The 15,700-nt window shown below is 39.2% G+C and overlaps 2 protein-coding genes across 4 annotated transcripts in view; both read right to left on the bottom strand.

The window, feature by feature from the left end:
* Positions 1-15,700, bottom strand: part of lrrc24 (leucine rich repeat containing 24) — a 322,288-nt gene that overhangs the window by 89,287 nt on the left and 217,301 nt on the right. The gene's annotated exons all lie outside the window — the stretch shown is intronic.
* slc6a9 (solute carrier family 6 member 9) overlaps positions 9,357-15,700 on the bottom strand; it is a 70,939-nt gene continuing 64,595 nt past the window's right edge. For all 3 annotated transcript variants that reach the window (XM_088347999.1, XM_088348075.1, XM_088348155.1), the window contains one exon: positions 9,357-14,607. In XM_088347999.1, coding sequence (XP_088204125.1) covers positions 14,365-14,607 — 243 coding nt within the window. In that variant the 3' untranslated portion in view covers positions 9,357-14,364. The remainder of the gene's footprint in view (positions 14,608-15,700) is intronic.

The raw sequence follows: 15,700 nt of genomic DNA, 5'->3' as shown, positions 1-15,700 counted from the left end.
CGGCTATTAAATGACGAGCAAGTAGTTTTTGCCCCAAACTCCTGTCTCTTTTACCATGCTTTATAGGTATGACTTGTGCTATGTCATTGTCTTTCATAAGTAGTGCATTTATGGTTGAATAGGTTACATGAGCACACAGTCATCATAGATCTAGCTTCTTGTAAGATCAAACATCAAACATTCCGGTTGTATCCAGCAACTCTGTTTGTCCCTCACCCCGCTGTAAATTTTTCTTCGAGGGGAGCATGCTCCTAGACCCCTCGAGACTGTCCACCCACCATGGTCTCACAAACCTCAATGAGAAAAACTGATGGTATTTTATAAAAATGTTTTTTCAAAATTGAAATATCATGAACCATTTTCTTCCTTTCAACCGAACTCATCCTATTGCCTCATGGCCAAAAAGCCAGGAAGGCATCACGTAGCCCATTTTGCTAATGCCCGAGACCAGTTGGCAGATTTACCCCTGGCGCCCGATTCTCTTGCATGACGGCAGTTTCACACTTAATGTGTGACAGAGAGGAGAGAGTGTGAGACAGTGAATTTTCTGCTCCGCAACATCACATAGAAAACAAGCAGGAGCAGGAACATTTTATGTGGGGGACACTCCAATGTATGTAATTTTAGTTTTTATACTTCATACCAGGGGTCTAGGAATGAGTAATTAACGCAGGGGCTACCTGTTTGATACGAAAAAAAAAAAAAAAAATATATATATATATATATATATAAAACGTATTTTCCACACTATAAGGTGCACCTAAAAGTCGTAATTTTTTTCAAAAGCTGACCATGCGCCTTATAATACAGTGCGCCTTCTATATGGCGCAATATTAAATCGCAAGGTTTCGCAACTTACGCAACAGCCGCCGACTCCATTTTCCCCCGAACGTGGAGTAGTCCGCGGTGTATGCTGGGCTCTATATACCGGCGTTTCATTGGCTAACCAATGTGTCAATCATCATTTGAATCGATCGCTATTGGCTAAAGTTATTCGGAGCCTCGGATAGGCTAGAGGGCCGAAACAAACCCTGCAATTGGCCGAAAAAGATGTGTCAATCATCAGTTAAATCGATGGCTATTGGCTGAAGTTATTCGGAGCCTCGGATAGGCTAGAGGGCCAAAACAAACCCTGCAATTGGCCGAAAAAGATGTGTCAATCATCAGTTAAATCGCTATTGGCTGAAGTTATTCGGAGCCTCGGATAGGCTAGAGGGCCAAAACAAACCCTGCAATTGGCCTAAAAAGATGACTGAATAGCAAGCTTGCTAAACTACGCCATAAAGAAACATGTTTCATTAGTCTGTATTTGTAAATATTTTACTCTCCTGGATTTACCACACTCACGGTTGTAAAAAGACCATGGTTGCGTATCATTATTGAACGTGAGAACTTAAGTGAGCTATGCGGCTTTATATTTTCCCGGTATCTTGTTTTAGAACGATCTTGATGTTGCTGTGATGAGTTGAGTGACTTAAACTCAATTCCAAGTGTTTATTGTCATATACACAGTAAAGTTGCGAGCGAAAAAGAAAATAGAAACTAAGGAATGGTTGGCATTTCTTGAATCCCAAGACTTTAACCTTACGAAAGATATTTGAAATGATGCATTTGAGTGACATCGTACGGACACCGCATCCGCACGTGTCTACGACACGTATTTGCTTCTTTGCAAGCTTTGGGAATGTTAAGGGGGTAATCAGTTTGACTGAATCATCTGACTGTTTTGTCGACGTTCCCATTGTAGCGCCTTATAATCCGGTGCGCCTTATCTATGGAAGATATAGGACCAAAAAAAATTTTTTGGGGGTGCGCCCTATAGTGCGGAAAATACTCTCTCTCACTATATATATATATATATATATATATATATATATATATATACACCCTGCGATTGGCTAGCAACCAGTTCAGGGTGTCCCCTGCCCAATGCCTGGAGACGGCTATATATATTTATATATATATATATATATATATATATATATCTAATCTCATCAGCTGCACCGCTTATCCTCAGTAGGGTCGCGGGGATGCTGGAGCCCATCCCAGCAATCATCGGGCAGTGGGCAAGGGACACCCTGGACTGGTTGCCAGCCAATCGCAGGGCACACGGGGACAGACAACACACTCGCTCAGTCTCACCTAGGGACAATTTGGACCAGCCAATTCACCTGAAATGCATGTTTTTGGAATGTGGGAGGAAACCGGAGTGCCCGGAGGAAACCCACGCAAGCACGGGGAGAACATACAAACTCCGCACAGTAAGGCCGGGAGCTGGATTTGAACCCACTCAGGAGGTTCCCACGACCTCAGAACTGTGCCGCACACGCGCTAACCACTGCGCCGCCGTGTATATATATATATATATATATATATATATATATATATATATATATATATATATATATATATATATATATATATATATATATATATATATATATATATATATATATATATATATATATATATATATATATATATATATATATATATATATATATATATATATATATATATATATATATATATATATATATATATATATATATATATATATATATGCATGATTTTTTTCAACAACTTATTTGTGTACAGCTGCAATTAATTATTTTAACACCTGTTATTCCGCCCATTCGAAGTCCACCTGCACTCCATGTATCATCCTGAATCAGATGCACCTGTTTGAGGTCATTAGCTGCATAAAGACACCCATCTACCCCATACATTCAGTAAGACTTTAACTAAATATGGCGAAAACCAAAGAGCTGTCCAAAGACACGAAAGACAAAATTGCACATCTCCATATGGCTGGAAAGGACTATGGCGCAATTGCCAAGCAGCTTGGTATAATAAGGTCCACTGTTGGGGCAATCATTAGAAAATGAAAGAAACTGAACACGATGGTCAATCTCAATCGGAGTGGAGCCCCATACAAAATATCACCTCGTGGGGTCTCAATGATTCTAAGAAAGGTGAGGAATCATCCTGGAACTGTCGCATACCAGGAATGGAGACGGGACCCAATAGCGCTCGTTTTCTCAGTTTTTATTGATATAAGAGGGAGAGCAGGGCTTGCTTCCACGATCCGATGGCTGACGGACAAGAGGAGTGGGCGGTGCGGAAGTGGCACTTCCGTGTCTGGCGAGGAGGATAGGAGACAGGCTGGAATAGCAAGTCGTTGGCCGGGACTGGAGATTAAAGGCGGTGTCAAGTTCGTAAAATAGGTCGGTAGCAGGAGGCAGGCAGGTAACTGGACAAAACAGGTCAGGTAACAGGCAAGCAGAACGGGGCGTAGTCAGGTCCGGAAACAGGTTGGCAACAAGGATCAGGCAGAAAAAAGCAGAGCAGGAACGGACTCAGACAAAAAGGCTTACTGAACTGAAGGCAACAGTTCGCATAACGATCTGACGGCTTCCAAGAGGAAGCCGCGGTTTTAATAAAAGATTGTCCACCAATCAGCTGTCCGGGCTGTTGGCTTCGCTCAATCGGCAATCATGACAGGAACTACACCAAATGAGTTGTTTAATGACCTGAAAAGAGCTGGGACCAGTGTTTTCAAGGTTACTGTAGGTAATATACTAAGACGTCATGATTTAAAACCATGCATGGCACGAAAGGTTCCCCTGCTTAAACCAGCACATGTCAAGGCCCGTGTTATGTTTGCATTGGACCATTTGGATGATGCAGAAAAGTCATGGGAAAAAATTTTGTGGTCAGATGAGACCAAAATAGAACTTTTTGGTCATAATTCCACTGAGCGTGTTTGGCGAAAGAAGAATGAAGAGTGCAATTCGAAAAACACCATCCCAACTCTGAAGCATGGGGGTGCTTTGGGGGTCAGGACGAGTGCACTGCATTGAAGAGAGGATGACTGGGACCGTGTATTGTGAGATTTTGGGGAACAACCTCCCTCCCTGAGTAAGAGCATTAATGATGGGTCGTGGCTGGGTCCACACAGCCAGGAAAACCAAAATATCAAGGTTCTAGCATGGCCCTGCCAGTCTCGACCTGAACCCAATCGAAAATCTTTGGAGGGAACTCAAACTCCGTGTTTCTTAGCGACACCCCAAAAACCTGACTGATTTAGAGAAGATCTGTGCGGTGGAGTGTTACAAGATCCCTCCTGCAGTGTGTGCAAACCGGGTGAAAGACTAAAGGTAACATTTGACCTCTTTAAAAGCAGACAAAGACTACTGTACCAAATATTAACATTCATTTTCTCAGGTGTTCAAATATGTATTTGCAGCTATATCACACAAATAAATCGTTAAAAAAATCATGCATTGTGATTTCTGGATTCTCCTTTTTAGTTTATCTCTCTCACAGTGGACATGCACCTACGATGAAACTACATAAATCCTTGTATCGAAAACATTAACACCACATTCGCTTTGCCTGCGGGTGATGAAAAGGCCAAATTCAGGAATAAACATTTTGTCTTCCCAATCAGCCTTGAAAAACAGCACTATACTCAATCTAATTTGCTTTGCAGAACAAATGTGAGGTATTAGTGGCATAAAGAGGGGATGAACCGAGGAAAGCCGCTTGTGCCATCCTCACAAAAGGCTTTACTGAAAGAGAGAAGTCTGCCATTAAATTAGACAACCTCTGCCTCCTGGACCAAATCTACATGATATTTCCCAAGTAAAGAGCTATTTGACACATTCATGCCTGTCAAGCTTATTGTAATAAAATCCCGATTAGAACGCATGAAATTGCTTGTTTACATACTAACAGATCTTTCACTGCTGGCAACAGGTGTAAATGAAGTGAAGGCTGTCATATTTGAAGAAGGAAATTAGAGTGAGTATGAAATAGCGCTGATAGGTTTCAGAATGGGGGCATGTAGGTGAAAATGATGGGAGACAAATGTATTAAAAACAGATTTTTTTGGAGAGGTTTGATGAAGGCAGCGGAAACATGCAATATAACTCCAGTTGTGTTTATCTCCTCTGAGTTCCAATTTGACCATGTTTGAAACTTGGCATGGCATCCTTAAAGAGTAAAGATGGATGGAACGATCCAAATAATAATGCTGAGCGAAGATGGGTGGAACGATCTAAATAATGATGCTGAGCAAGGTCTTGGATCGGATACTATTGTCTTGGGATCGATACCGTCTTCAAATTTTAACTCTCACTATAATAATGTTGCTAGCGGGTCATGAGATTCTATATACACTGGAGATAAAATTACTTTTTAAATTTTACAAACTTCCCTGTTCCACAGTTAAATGACATTTTATTGTGTCTATATCATGGTACTACAACACTTTCCCCCCAAAATGACTAAAGCTATTTTACCCCCCCAATTTTTTTTTCAGTAAACGCACTGATCTAAATTAAAGAACATCAATGACTTTGGCATGGAATAAAACAGAAGGTTACATCAGTCAGAAATTAGTAAAACGTGTACACGGAATATCCCTGGTCTTTCACAATGCTCTGGTGTGAATTTGGTCCATTCTTCTTCCAGCCTCCTCCACAGTGTGGTAATTGTAGTGGGTTCCTGACCATAGCTTTGTCACCAATGATTTTCCAGAGGTTTCTTTATTAAGTCGAGATAAGGACTCTGGGCAGGCCATGCCCTTAATTCAATGTAATCACATTCAGGGAAATTCTTACCTGTTTTGCTGTGTGACATGAGCATTGTCCTTCATAAAGACTGCAGGCTGATTGAGGAATGATCGCAAGTAAGGACCGATGTGCTGTTGAAGAAGGTTTTGATACATATTTGCATTAACTCAGCCATGTAGCTGTACAAGGGGGCCAACTCCTGCAGCATAACATGCCCAAAACTGTGACACTTCCTTCTCCACCTTTCACTGACGTTCTTACGCACGTTGGGTTTAGTTTTTCTCCAATGTGTTACAAACATAAACCTTCCCATCAGAGCAAATAAATTAAATTGGATCTCATCACTGAAGTGAACTCTGGACTTCTCTGTTCACCCATCATGCTCCTCACCAAAGCTTGGTCTAGCTTTTTGAATTTTGTTTTGCTAATGAGAGGTTTGGTCATTGCAGTGGGAGCTTTCAGTCTAAATGCTCTTAAACGGTGAGACAATGTACGGCAAGACAGATTACCATGTTCAGCACCGGACTATCGAGCGATTTCAGCTGCAGTGTGGAAACGATTACCCATTGACATCCTCCGCAGTGACCTGTCCTCTCTTGCATTTGTCGCTTTAGAACAGACAACTATCTTGCAAAGTCAGTGAAACTGGCAGTTGGAATGCCAGTTAATAGGGATTGACATATAATCAAGGAAATTAGCAACATGTGCTAGATTAGCACTTTTTGGTGGGAGACACCAAAAAGTTCTATTTTGGTCTCATCTGACCACAAAAAATTCTCCCATGACTTCTCTGCATCATTTTGTGAAAAAGTGTTGTAGTGGCATGGGACAGTCACAACAAGATGTACTTAAACTATTGAGCTGTAATGATTGCATCTTTTTCAGAATTATTGAATTTTTTTGTTAGGTGTTCTCTAATTTTCATCTCCATTGCACATTAGAACTTTTAAGTTCGATCCAATTGTGTTTACACGTGTACTACTCACTTTATTGTCAGATTATTGTGCAATGGAAGACATTTTATTTTCTTGTTAACATTATATAGTAGTTGCTTTTTCGTTACATTGCTGCTTTTTTACTCTCGACTTTTTCCCTTAGACAGTTAACTTGTATTTACTTTGGATCAGATCATTACCAAGATTCTTAGTAACGTCCATTACTACGGAAAAGTTTGAAAAGTTATTAAACTCGTGGCCGTTGGGACATTTGTGGCCCTCAGGATGAGGCCCTAACCTTGATATTATAGTAAGAAGAAAGGAGGTTATTATTTGATCACTGGATGTTGTTGTATTCTGTCTTGCAACAAAAAAAACAAGTGCTAAAACTAAGAATGAAAATTACAGAGACTCATAGTGACCATGAAGCACCATTCTATTTATTTTCTCAGCCTATTGATAGGTTTTGCTTATGTTTATTGGGGTACCGATGGCAGCAAGATGGCAGAAAACTATGTAATCTCCATGCAGTTGAGGCTCATGTTATGTAAAATGACAAGCAATTTCTTGACCTAAACATTTTTAAAAAATATCCACATCTACAGTGTGTCATTGGTCATGTATGTTTGCAAATTACTAAACCCATTATTGTTTTTGATGAATGACGATGAAGCACTGAATAATGCGTACTGTCCCTATAAGTACAGCCCTATTTGATAATTAATTAAATTTATTACTGATTGATTGTATGTATGGGAAAATCTTATAACTGACAATATTTGTTTTTTAAGAAAATCTTTTAACTTTTTTGAAATCACCAAATAATTAGTATTCACACCACATATATGTTTGTAAATTAGCTAATAGTTAATTTCAACATTTTCTCCCGCGACAGTGGCCTTTCTATTTACAGATTTCTCATGCGACGTTTGATGAATTTTTAGGAAACGTTAACAAAAAAGTGCTGTATATTTAAATTATATTGTATGCAATAATTGCCTTAGAGTACAATAGTACGGTCATTATCACTTAATAAGTATGTGAGTAGTTAATGCCATTTTTGCACGCAAACAGTTCAATTATGGAGGTTAGAATATTAATAATTCAAAAATCTAAAGGTTGATAAAAATTTGAATAACTGAGACAAAAAAATCGGGGACAAAATTCAGTAGAACAATTTTCGCCCATTTTTTTTAATTTGAACTCTTAGTGGCTTTTTTTAAAAGATCATATTTTGTGAAGCGTATTAAAAATATATATTTAAAAACATCCATTCACTTTCTGCACCACTTATCCTCACTAGTGTAGCTGGGGTGCTAGAGTCCATCCCAGCCTTCTTCGCTCTGTGAGCAGGGGAGAATCTGAACTGGTTGTATTTGAAAACAATGGAATGTTTTAACCCACACTTTTCGTGGAAAACCTGATTTGGCCAAACCTCACCAAGACCCTAGCTCCAGCAGCACCCAGGTAAATGGAGTTCGACAGCCTTATTATTAGAAGGGTATGATCCGTCCTTTTTATTTCGGTCAGTACAAAGGGTGCAGTCTTTTGGAACTGCTGAAAATGTTTATTCTTTAATGGCTTATTTTAGCTGGAGCAACCAACAAAATGAAAGTGTTTACACTCTTAAACTATGTTATGATTGAACTTGTTGAACCTCCCTCAGAGCAGTGAGAAATTCACATATTTCTGATGCCCAAAAGAACAAAGCTTTCACTGGCATCGGGCGTCTGTGGGAGTTAAATGATGAATCCTGCCTAAACGTTACACCAAGCATACTCAAGCAATTTTAAAGAAGCTTTACTCTTTCAGATATTATCTCTTGAAGACAGCTCAGACAACAGTTCTAGCTTTACCAAAGTTGGTACATATGAAATTGGGCCTGACCTCAGATCTATCATGCACCAGTGTGTATATGGACAAGGCTGTAGATGGGATAATTGTTTCGAAGGTAGTGTAGAGCAGTGTTCATAAGACCAAGTGATATTTAAAAAAAAAAACAGACATGTACTAATTGTTATAGAAAACAAACAAACACATCTACAAGTTACAATAGCAAAAAAAAAAAACCTGAATTGTTTCTTGCTCTGGTCAAAATTAAAACCCAGACTATTATTTTTCATTATGAAAAAAAAGCATTATACCCAATCCCATTATATGTAAAATTAATATCCAAATTTGAAAATAATGAATTAATCAACTGATTACTTGAAATGGATAACTTTGTGTTTTTCAGGTGCTTGTTACTTTTTTAGTACTTGCGATGTGAGACAGCATATATTGTGGTGAAATTATATCATCCGTAACGGATGCTGATCTGTTCTAGCACTCTGCCTGCAACCTCTTTAATTCTTCTGGAATCCCCCTGTCTTTTGGGAAGATAAATAAATTACACGAGGCAGAAGTACACCCATTCTATTAAAAAATAAAGCCCTTTGTGAAACACCCAACGGCATGGCTTCACATCAAACATATAAAACAAAACCAAACTAATATATTTATACATGCGAAAATAACAACACTTTAAATGTAAAACATACTTACTAATGGGGGATAAACCTATGCACGGGAAATGTTATCCATGAAGCAGGGGTCTCAGACTCAATTTACTTACTTATATTAAACTTCTGAAAAGAAGATGTTGGCCGCGAAGTATAATATTTGTGAGAGAGTATAATAGTCTGTATGAGAGTATAATGTGTGTGCATGGGTATGAGTGTGTCTATATAAGAATATAGTTATGATGGTATATGTGAGAGCAAGTATGATTTACTTTTCAAACAGCCTCACATAAACGTGTTCTCAATCACATAAGTATTCGACCATTCATCACCCAAATACCGATCTTTAAAATATATTTTATTTATCAATGTAATTTAACAGTTGTACAATATACAGCTGACAGGACTAAGACGTTTCAATGCATTTTGGCCCTAAAGGGTGAAGAACAGGAAGAACACACACACACAGTTAGATAGAGATATGATAGAAGGTTCCAGAAAAACTGTGCTTTTTTTCTTATCCAATCCCGTGTGACATGTGACACAAAAGTTGACAAACTACACTTGGACTATTTTGTTCAATACAGTAGGACCACTGGATTTTTTTTTCAACTTGGAAATGTGCATTTATAATCAAAAAGCACGCTTCTCACAATGCTTGTAAAAAATATGCATTTAAAGAAGTACATAAACATTGGATCAGAAGCAAACAGGGTAGTAGATTTTGTACAATATTAGCAACTTTGTGTGAGTCGCTGTGGGTTTTTCTAGTTTCACGTCAAAAGCTTATACAAGTCCAGAACTGAGTTTTGTTAAAACCATGCAGAATATACCACAGACTGTAAAATGAAAAATGGGTCCTGAAATCTGTGGGATCATTCTACAGCAAGCAACTATTTTCTGGAATGGACGGAATTATTTGGTGTTTGTTTCGCTCACGTTTAACAATTAGTGTCATGTAAAGGTAAGACCAGGCCTGAAAAAAATCCAGCTCGATTTTTTTCTCTCTCACTAATGTAAAAAGAAAACTATCCACCCGTGATTGTTTGTTGTTTCTTTTTCTTTGAGTTGCACGGTGGAGGACCACTGGGATGGATTTAGTCCTCCTATTGTGCAGCACAGAGTGCGGCGACGTGGGCTGCGCTGCGCAAGAGGGGGGTTGAATCCATTGCGCGGATTCTCCAACACGCAACAAAAGAAAAAGAAACAAATAAGAATGACGGTTGAATAGTTTTTTTTATTTATTTATTTATTTTAAAGTCAGCGAGAGAGAAGCCTGGCTTAGACCCGAACATAATGATTGACATTCTTGGGCCCGACCCGACCCAAATTTCTAAGATCTAAGCCCTAGTGTCAAGTTAGTTGACACTTGTCTGTAATGGGTCTTTACCACACAGAACGCATCACGGACACACACATACTCCTAAACTAAAAAAACAAAGTATTGTTGCTGCGACCAAAGTCCATCCCCGACCTCACTCTCTGTAGAAACTGATACTTTTTGTAAAGTTCAAGTTTCAGTTCACAGCTTTTAGTTTGGCAATGCCTGTATAATATAAGATGGCTATGGTACAGAAGGGAAAATTAATTCAATGTGGAAATAAAATGAGTTAATTATTTTTTTCCCTTTGTCCTAGTACAAATTATTTTAGGGTATGGGCATTTTATTATCACCAGTCAGGATTAGAACTAGATTTATATTAACACTACGTCAGATCTACATGCAGACTCAGCAGTAAAAGCATATTAGTCAACTACGTGCAGTACATATGACATCTACATTTAACAACCAGAAGCAACAAATTCACAGAAAATAATCTTGGACGAACACACACACACACACACACACACACACACACACACACACACACACACACACACACACACACACACACACACAGTCATTTTTACTTTTTTTTTTACATTTCTATACAAAGTTAAGAAAAACTTGTGCTAGATCTGCAGGGAAAAAAGATAATCAAGGGGCTGATTTGACAACATTATATTTACTTTTAACAGAAATTTCAACCATGAGTGAACGATGGAAAAAAAAAACCATCCATCCATCATCTATTGCTTATACGAGGGCCCGGCAGCCTCAGCTGGTAAGCCCAGACCTCCAGATTCCCAGCCATTAAAAGCTCTTCCGACAGGATCCCAAAGCGTTCTCAAAACAGCCTAGAGACACAGTCTCTCTAGCATGTCCAGGGTCATCCCCCGATGCACCCTGTTAGTGAGACATATCCGAACCCCTCCCGAGGGAGGTGTCCAGGAAGCATCCTTATCAGATGCCCGAGCCAAATCAGTTGGCTGCTCTTAATCCTGAAGAGCAGCGGCTTTACACTCAGTTCATCCGGGATGGCTAAGCTTTTCAAACTAATTTCAGCCATCTGTATCTGAGATCTTGTTCTTTCGGTCACGACCCACAGTTTGTGACTATAGGCTTGAAGGTAGGAAGGTAGAACGAGTGATAGATCAAGAGCTTTGCCTTTCAGCTCAGCTCCTTCTTCACCACGACGGACCAATACGGGGTCTGAATGACTACAGACGCTGCACTGATCTGTGCGTCAGTCTTCTGTTCTATCCTACCCTTGCTCATAAACTAAATCCCAAGATACATGAACTCCTGCACTTGGGACAAGCATCTCATCGCCGACCTGGAAAGGGCATGCCACCTTTTTCCGGTTGAGAATTATGGTCTCGGATTGGGAGGAGCTGATCTTCATCCTAGCTGCTTCACACTCGGTTGCTAACCACTCCAATGAGAGCTTAAGATCACGCCTTGAGAGAGCTAACAGTACCACATCATCTGGAAAAAGCAGAGATGTGCTGCTACGGCTTACAAACTGGATCCCTTCCGCGCCACGGCCTAGAAATTCTGTCCATAAAAGTTATGAACAGCGTCTGTGACAAAGGGCAGTCTCTGCAAAGTCAAATTCCCGCTGGAAATGAATGCGAAAAACTCTGGCAGCGGTCATACATGGACCAGTCTCATCTGGGCTGCTACTAAGGCATCCTTCACAGGGCTCCCCAAGGAACATGGTAAAATGTCTTATCCAAGTCCACAAAACACATGTAGACTGGATAGGCAAACTCCTACGTACCCTCAAGGACACAAAGTGTAGAAAAAAACAGAATATTTTTAAGTAACACGTTTCCACAAAAACAATTTTTTTTTCAAGGATTTGATTAAATACCGACCAATCAACATACATAAAGTTGTATTTAAGGACTTAAATACAGACATCCCTCTATTTATTAATTGAAATAAATTCGCCAGTATCTTGCTTCAAATATCAGTGAGAAATGTGTGCTTTTGGAACTGTGCCCTTGTGCTTAATTGCTATGTTGTGCCATCTTGTGGTTAAAAGCAGCAATTTCATTTTTGAATTCATCAAATGAATAGAAAAACGTTTTCATTACATGTCGATGGTGTGCAGAAGGAAAAATTGAGCCTGGAGGGGCAACCTAAATGTGCTGCAATCTCAACGTATTCTTTGTTCATGATTTTTTAAAACAAAATGGCCAGGTACTCATTTTTTCATGAATAAACAGTGTTTCCTGATCAAGTCATTGTATACTTAAATTGCAATATATACCGCAGTTGCATATGTATGCAAATCCTTGTCACATTTCCTTTTGTTAGAACAGAAACAGTAAGGGTGAGCATGGATATTTACGATTCTGATTCAGGTTTTTATTTTACACAAAATATACTCTTTGCCGTAATATTGACAGACTAAACTGTTACAACAGTGAGATGATTAAACGATACTTCTATCACAAAACTGTGCGACTACAATTTACATTTATGTAAAAGTAAAAGTTGATATGTTCAAAAAGTATTCCTTTTTATTTTTCTCTTAAAATATGACATAACTGAAGAACTGAACACAGAACACACCACACGTGGTGGACTGCCTAAAACCAAGGAAATTAAGACAATACAGAAATTACTGATGGGATTCTCCCTCACTTGCATCCAATATTTGTATTTCACATTGAAAAGATCACTAACAAAGGGACGACACCTCTTAATAGTTGGAGTTCTGTTAATGTATCCAATAGAATCACATTTTATTGAATTATTTTGAGTCTGTATTGTCTAACCATCAAGTTTACTTAGACCATGACCTTGGATTTTTTTTTAAATTGTGCTATTGTTGTGTGCTTTAATCCAGTGGTCGACAACCACCGGGCCGCGGACCGGTTCCGCGCTGTGGGTCGTTTAGTACCAGGCCAAACAGAACGAAGGTGAAACATATTCATACCCGTGTGAGCGCATTCTTATCAGCCAATCAATGTTTGGGTGACATGGCAGACATAATTAGCTGAATATTGGATACGGCGGGAAGTGGACCCGGATCACTGCGGTGAGAGGGCCCAGTCTTAGCTTCAAGCCCACTCGGAATGTAGGTATCAATGCAAAAGGTGTTTTATTTCATCATCACCCTACTTTTACTCACAGTGCCACGCTAAACGACTTTGTTTTGGCTGATATTTTTCCAAAATGCTTCATTACATTGAATCATGTTGTGATGGAGCATTAAGGGAAATAGTTCAGTCAAAGCAATATGGTCCCTTTAGAAAAAATGTGTGATGATAAGACCGAATCTAATGCCTTTTTATGTCATTGAGATTCACGGGGGCTAGTGTTCGTAAAGATGATTTTATTTTATTGTTTTTATTGTTATTATTATTATTGTTATTATTAGGCCGGGCCGCGAGGGTTTAGTCAGGCATTAAACCGGTCTGTAGCACAGAAAAGGTTGCAGAATACTGCTTTAATCGGTTCAATGTGCATCTTTGAGTTCAAATTCTGTCCGGCATTGAAAAGACATAAATATTTCTTTGAAATAAACTTTGCTTGAGGTCACTGCATTGTAAAATATGTATCATGATATCCCCAGATCTAGATAAATGACTATAATGATCGAAATCAGCAGGTCCATAATAAGATGACAGGCGTGCAGTCTTACAATCTACTGTACCTTTAACTGCATGAATGACGTATACATGTTTTTACAAACAAATGTAAGGAAAAACAAATCGAATTATTAAATTATGTGCCACACATTTACAATCCATGCAACACACGCAAACGTACAAACTAACCAAATGTGTTCTTTTCCTTTTCTGTGTGTGATTTGCACCTTGTATTCCCCCAAAAGATCAACCGAAGGTAGCTAGCGGAAGTTAGGATGAATATAATAAGCCTTTACAATATGTAAAGGTCTCCAGCAAAATAAGGGGTCTTCCCCACACAAGACTGTGGGAAAGTGTTGTGACGGAGAGGACAGGGAAGAGGGGAAGATGGCATAGGTTGTGGTTGACAAAGCGAGGAACCATCTATACACTGGGGTTGGGATTGTTGTGTGGACTTGTGGAGCCATTTCTTCCCTGGATGGTGAGGCTGATGTCGTCCTTCCTTTCACTGGCTTCTTCCTGCAGGTCTTCCTTCATTTCGTCCTTGTCCTTGAATGGACGGGCCTCCGTGTTTTCCTCGGGGGCCTTGGCGGCGTAGCGGCCTGTTCGGTGCTCCCGCAGGGCCGGGCCCCACTTTGCATGTGCCTTACAGGCGTACCTCAACCGCTGAGAGATAAAGGGAAAGTTAAATTAATATTGATTAATCCTTTGTATTTCACCGAGTTTAGATTTCAAAAGGAACCGTGATAGTCAAAACCAGCAAAGTAGAACCATTTATCTATGTATTTATTTATTCATTAAATACTCTATTAAATATTAGAACCAAAGTACAACCTAAATTAACAGCCTCAATCATTTTTTTTAAAGGTGGAGTCCACACATAGCCAGGCATTTGATGTCAAGATCGCAGCCTCAGTCAGGTCAGTCTTCAAGTTCTAATACACTGTTCTTTTTTTATGCTTTGGGGGTTTAGTAAGCGTACGGACTGTATTTGAAGCAGGCCTTTTTTACCTTTACCATTTTCAGGCTACACTAAGAAAAAAACCCAGGGACAAGCATGAAATCACTCTCCACCTTTCCTCGTCCCTTTCCTGCACCCTAATGTGTCGCAAGTCCCGAAACAGCAGTGCTAAAAGTAAGATAAAAGCAGGTGGGAAAACATTTCTAAAGGTTCTTTAAACTCACTTAATAGAGAATATATTCTCCTTTCAAGGACACGTCAAACACACCTTTAACAGGTACTTAATAAACTTTAAAACAATTAAAAAAAACAACTGTACTGCCAAATATAATTGTAAAAATAAACCTGTTGCATGGTTGCACTATGGGTCAGAATTAGATTTCAGGACACTACGTTTTTAATTCGCTTAATACTTGCCATCATGTGGATGTTATGGAAAACTGCATTTACCGTCCTTCAGGCAGGGGTCGGCAACCGAAAATGTGTAAAGACTCATATTGGAGCCTTATATAAGTCTAATAAGGAAGGGAACACATGCTGTATTTATTTATAATAAATAGAAAAGTTAAAAACGTGTCGTGTTTGTCCCTATACAGAAACTATATGTTTTTAAAACATTTTTGAAAAAGTGCCAGTGAGCCAATAGGAAGCTCCAGAGCAAGTTTAGCAGGTCGAAAGGGTCCAGCTCTGTTTTGGCCGCTAATGCTTTTGTCGGTCCAGAACCTTTTTTTCATCGGATGGCTTTTAGAGAAACTTGAAATTGTAAAAGATTTGTGCAAAAGGTAATTTAGGTTTGTC

The sequence above is a fragment of the Urocampus carinirostris genome, chromosome 1 (assembly GCF_059441175.1).
Source record: "Urocampus carinirostris isolate Australia breed hairy pipefish chromosome 1, RoL_Ucar_1.0, whole genome shotgun sequence".
Classification (NCBI taxonomy): domain Eukaryota; kingdom Metazoa; phylum Chordata; class Actinopteri; order Syngnathiformes; family Syngnathidae; genus Urocampus; species Urocampus carinirostris.
Note: the sequence above shows the minus strand (reverse complement) of the source record. Positions and strands in the feature narration are given on the sequence as shown.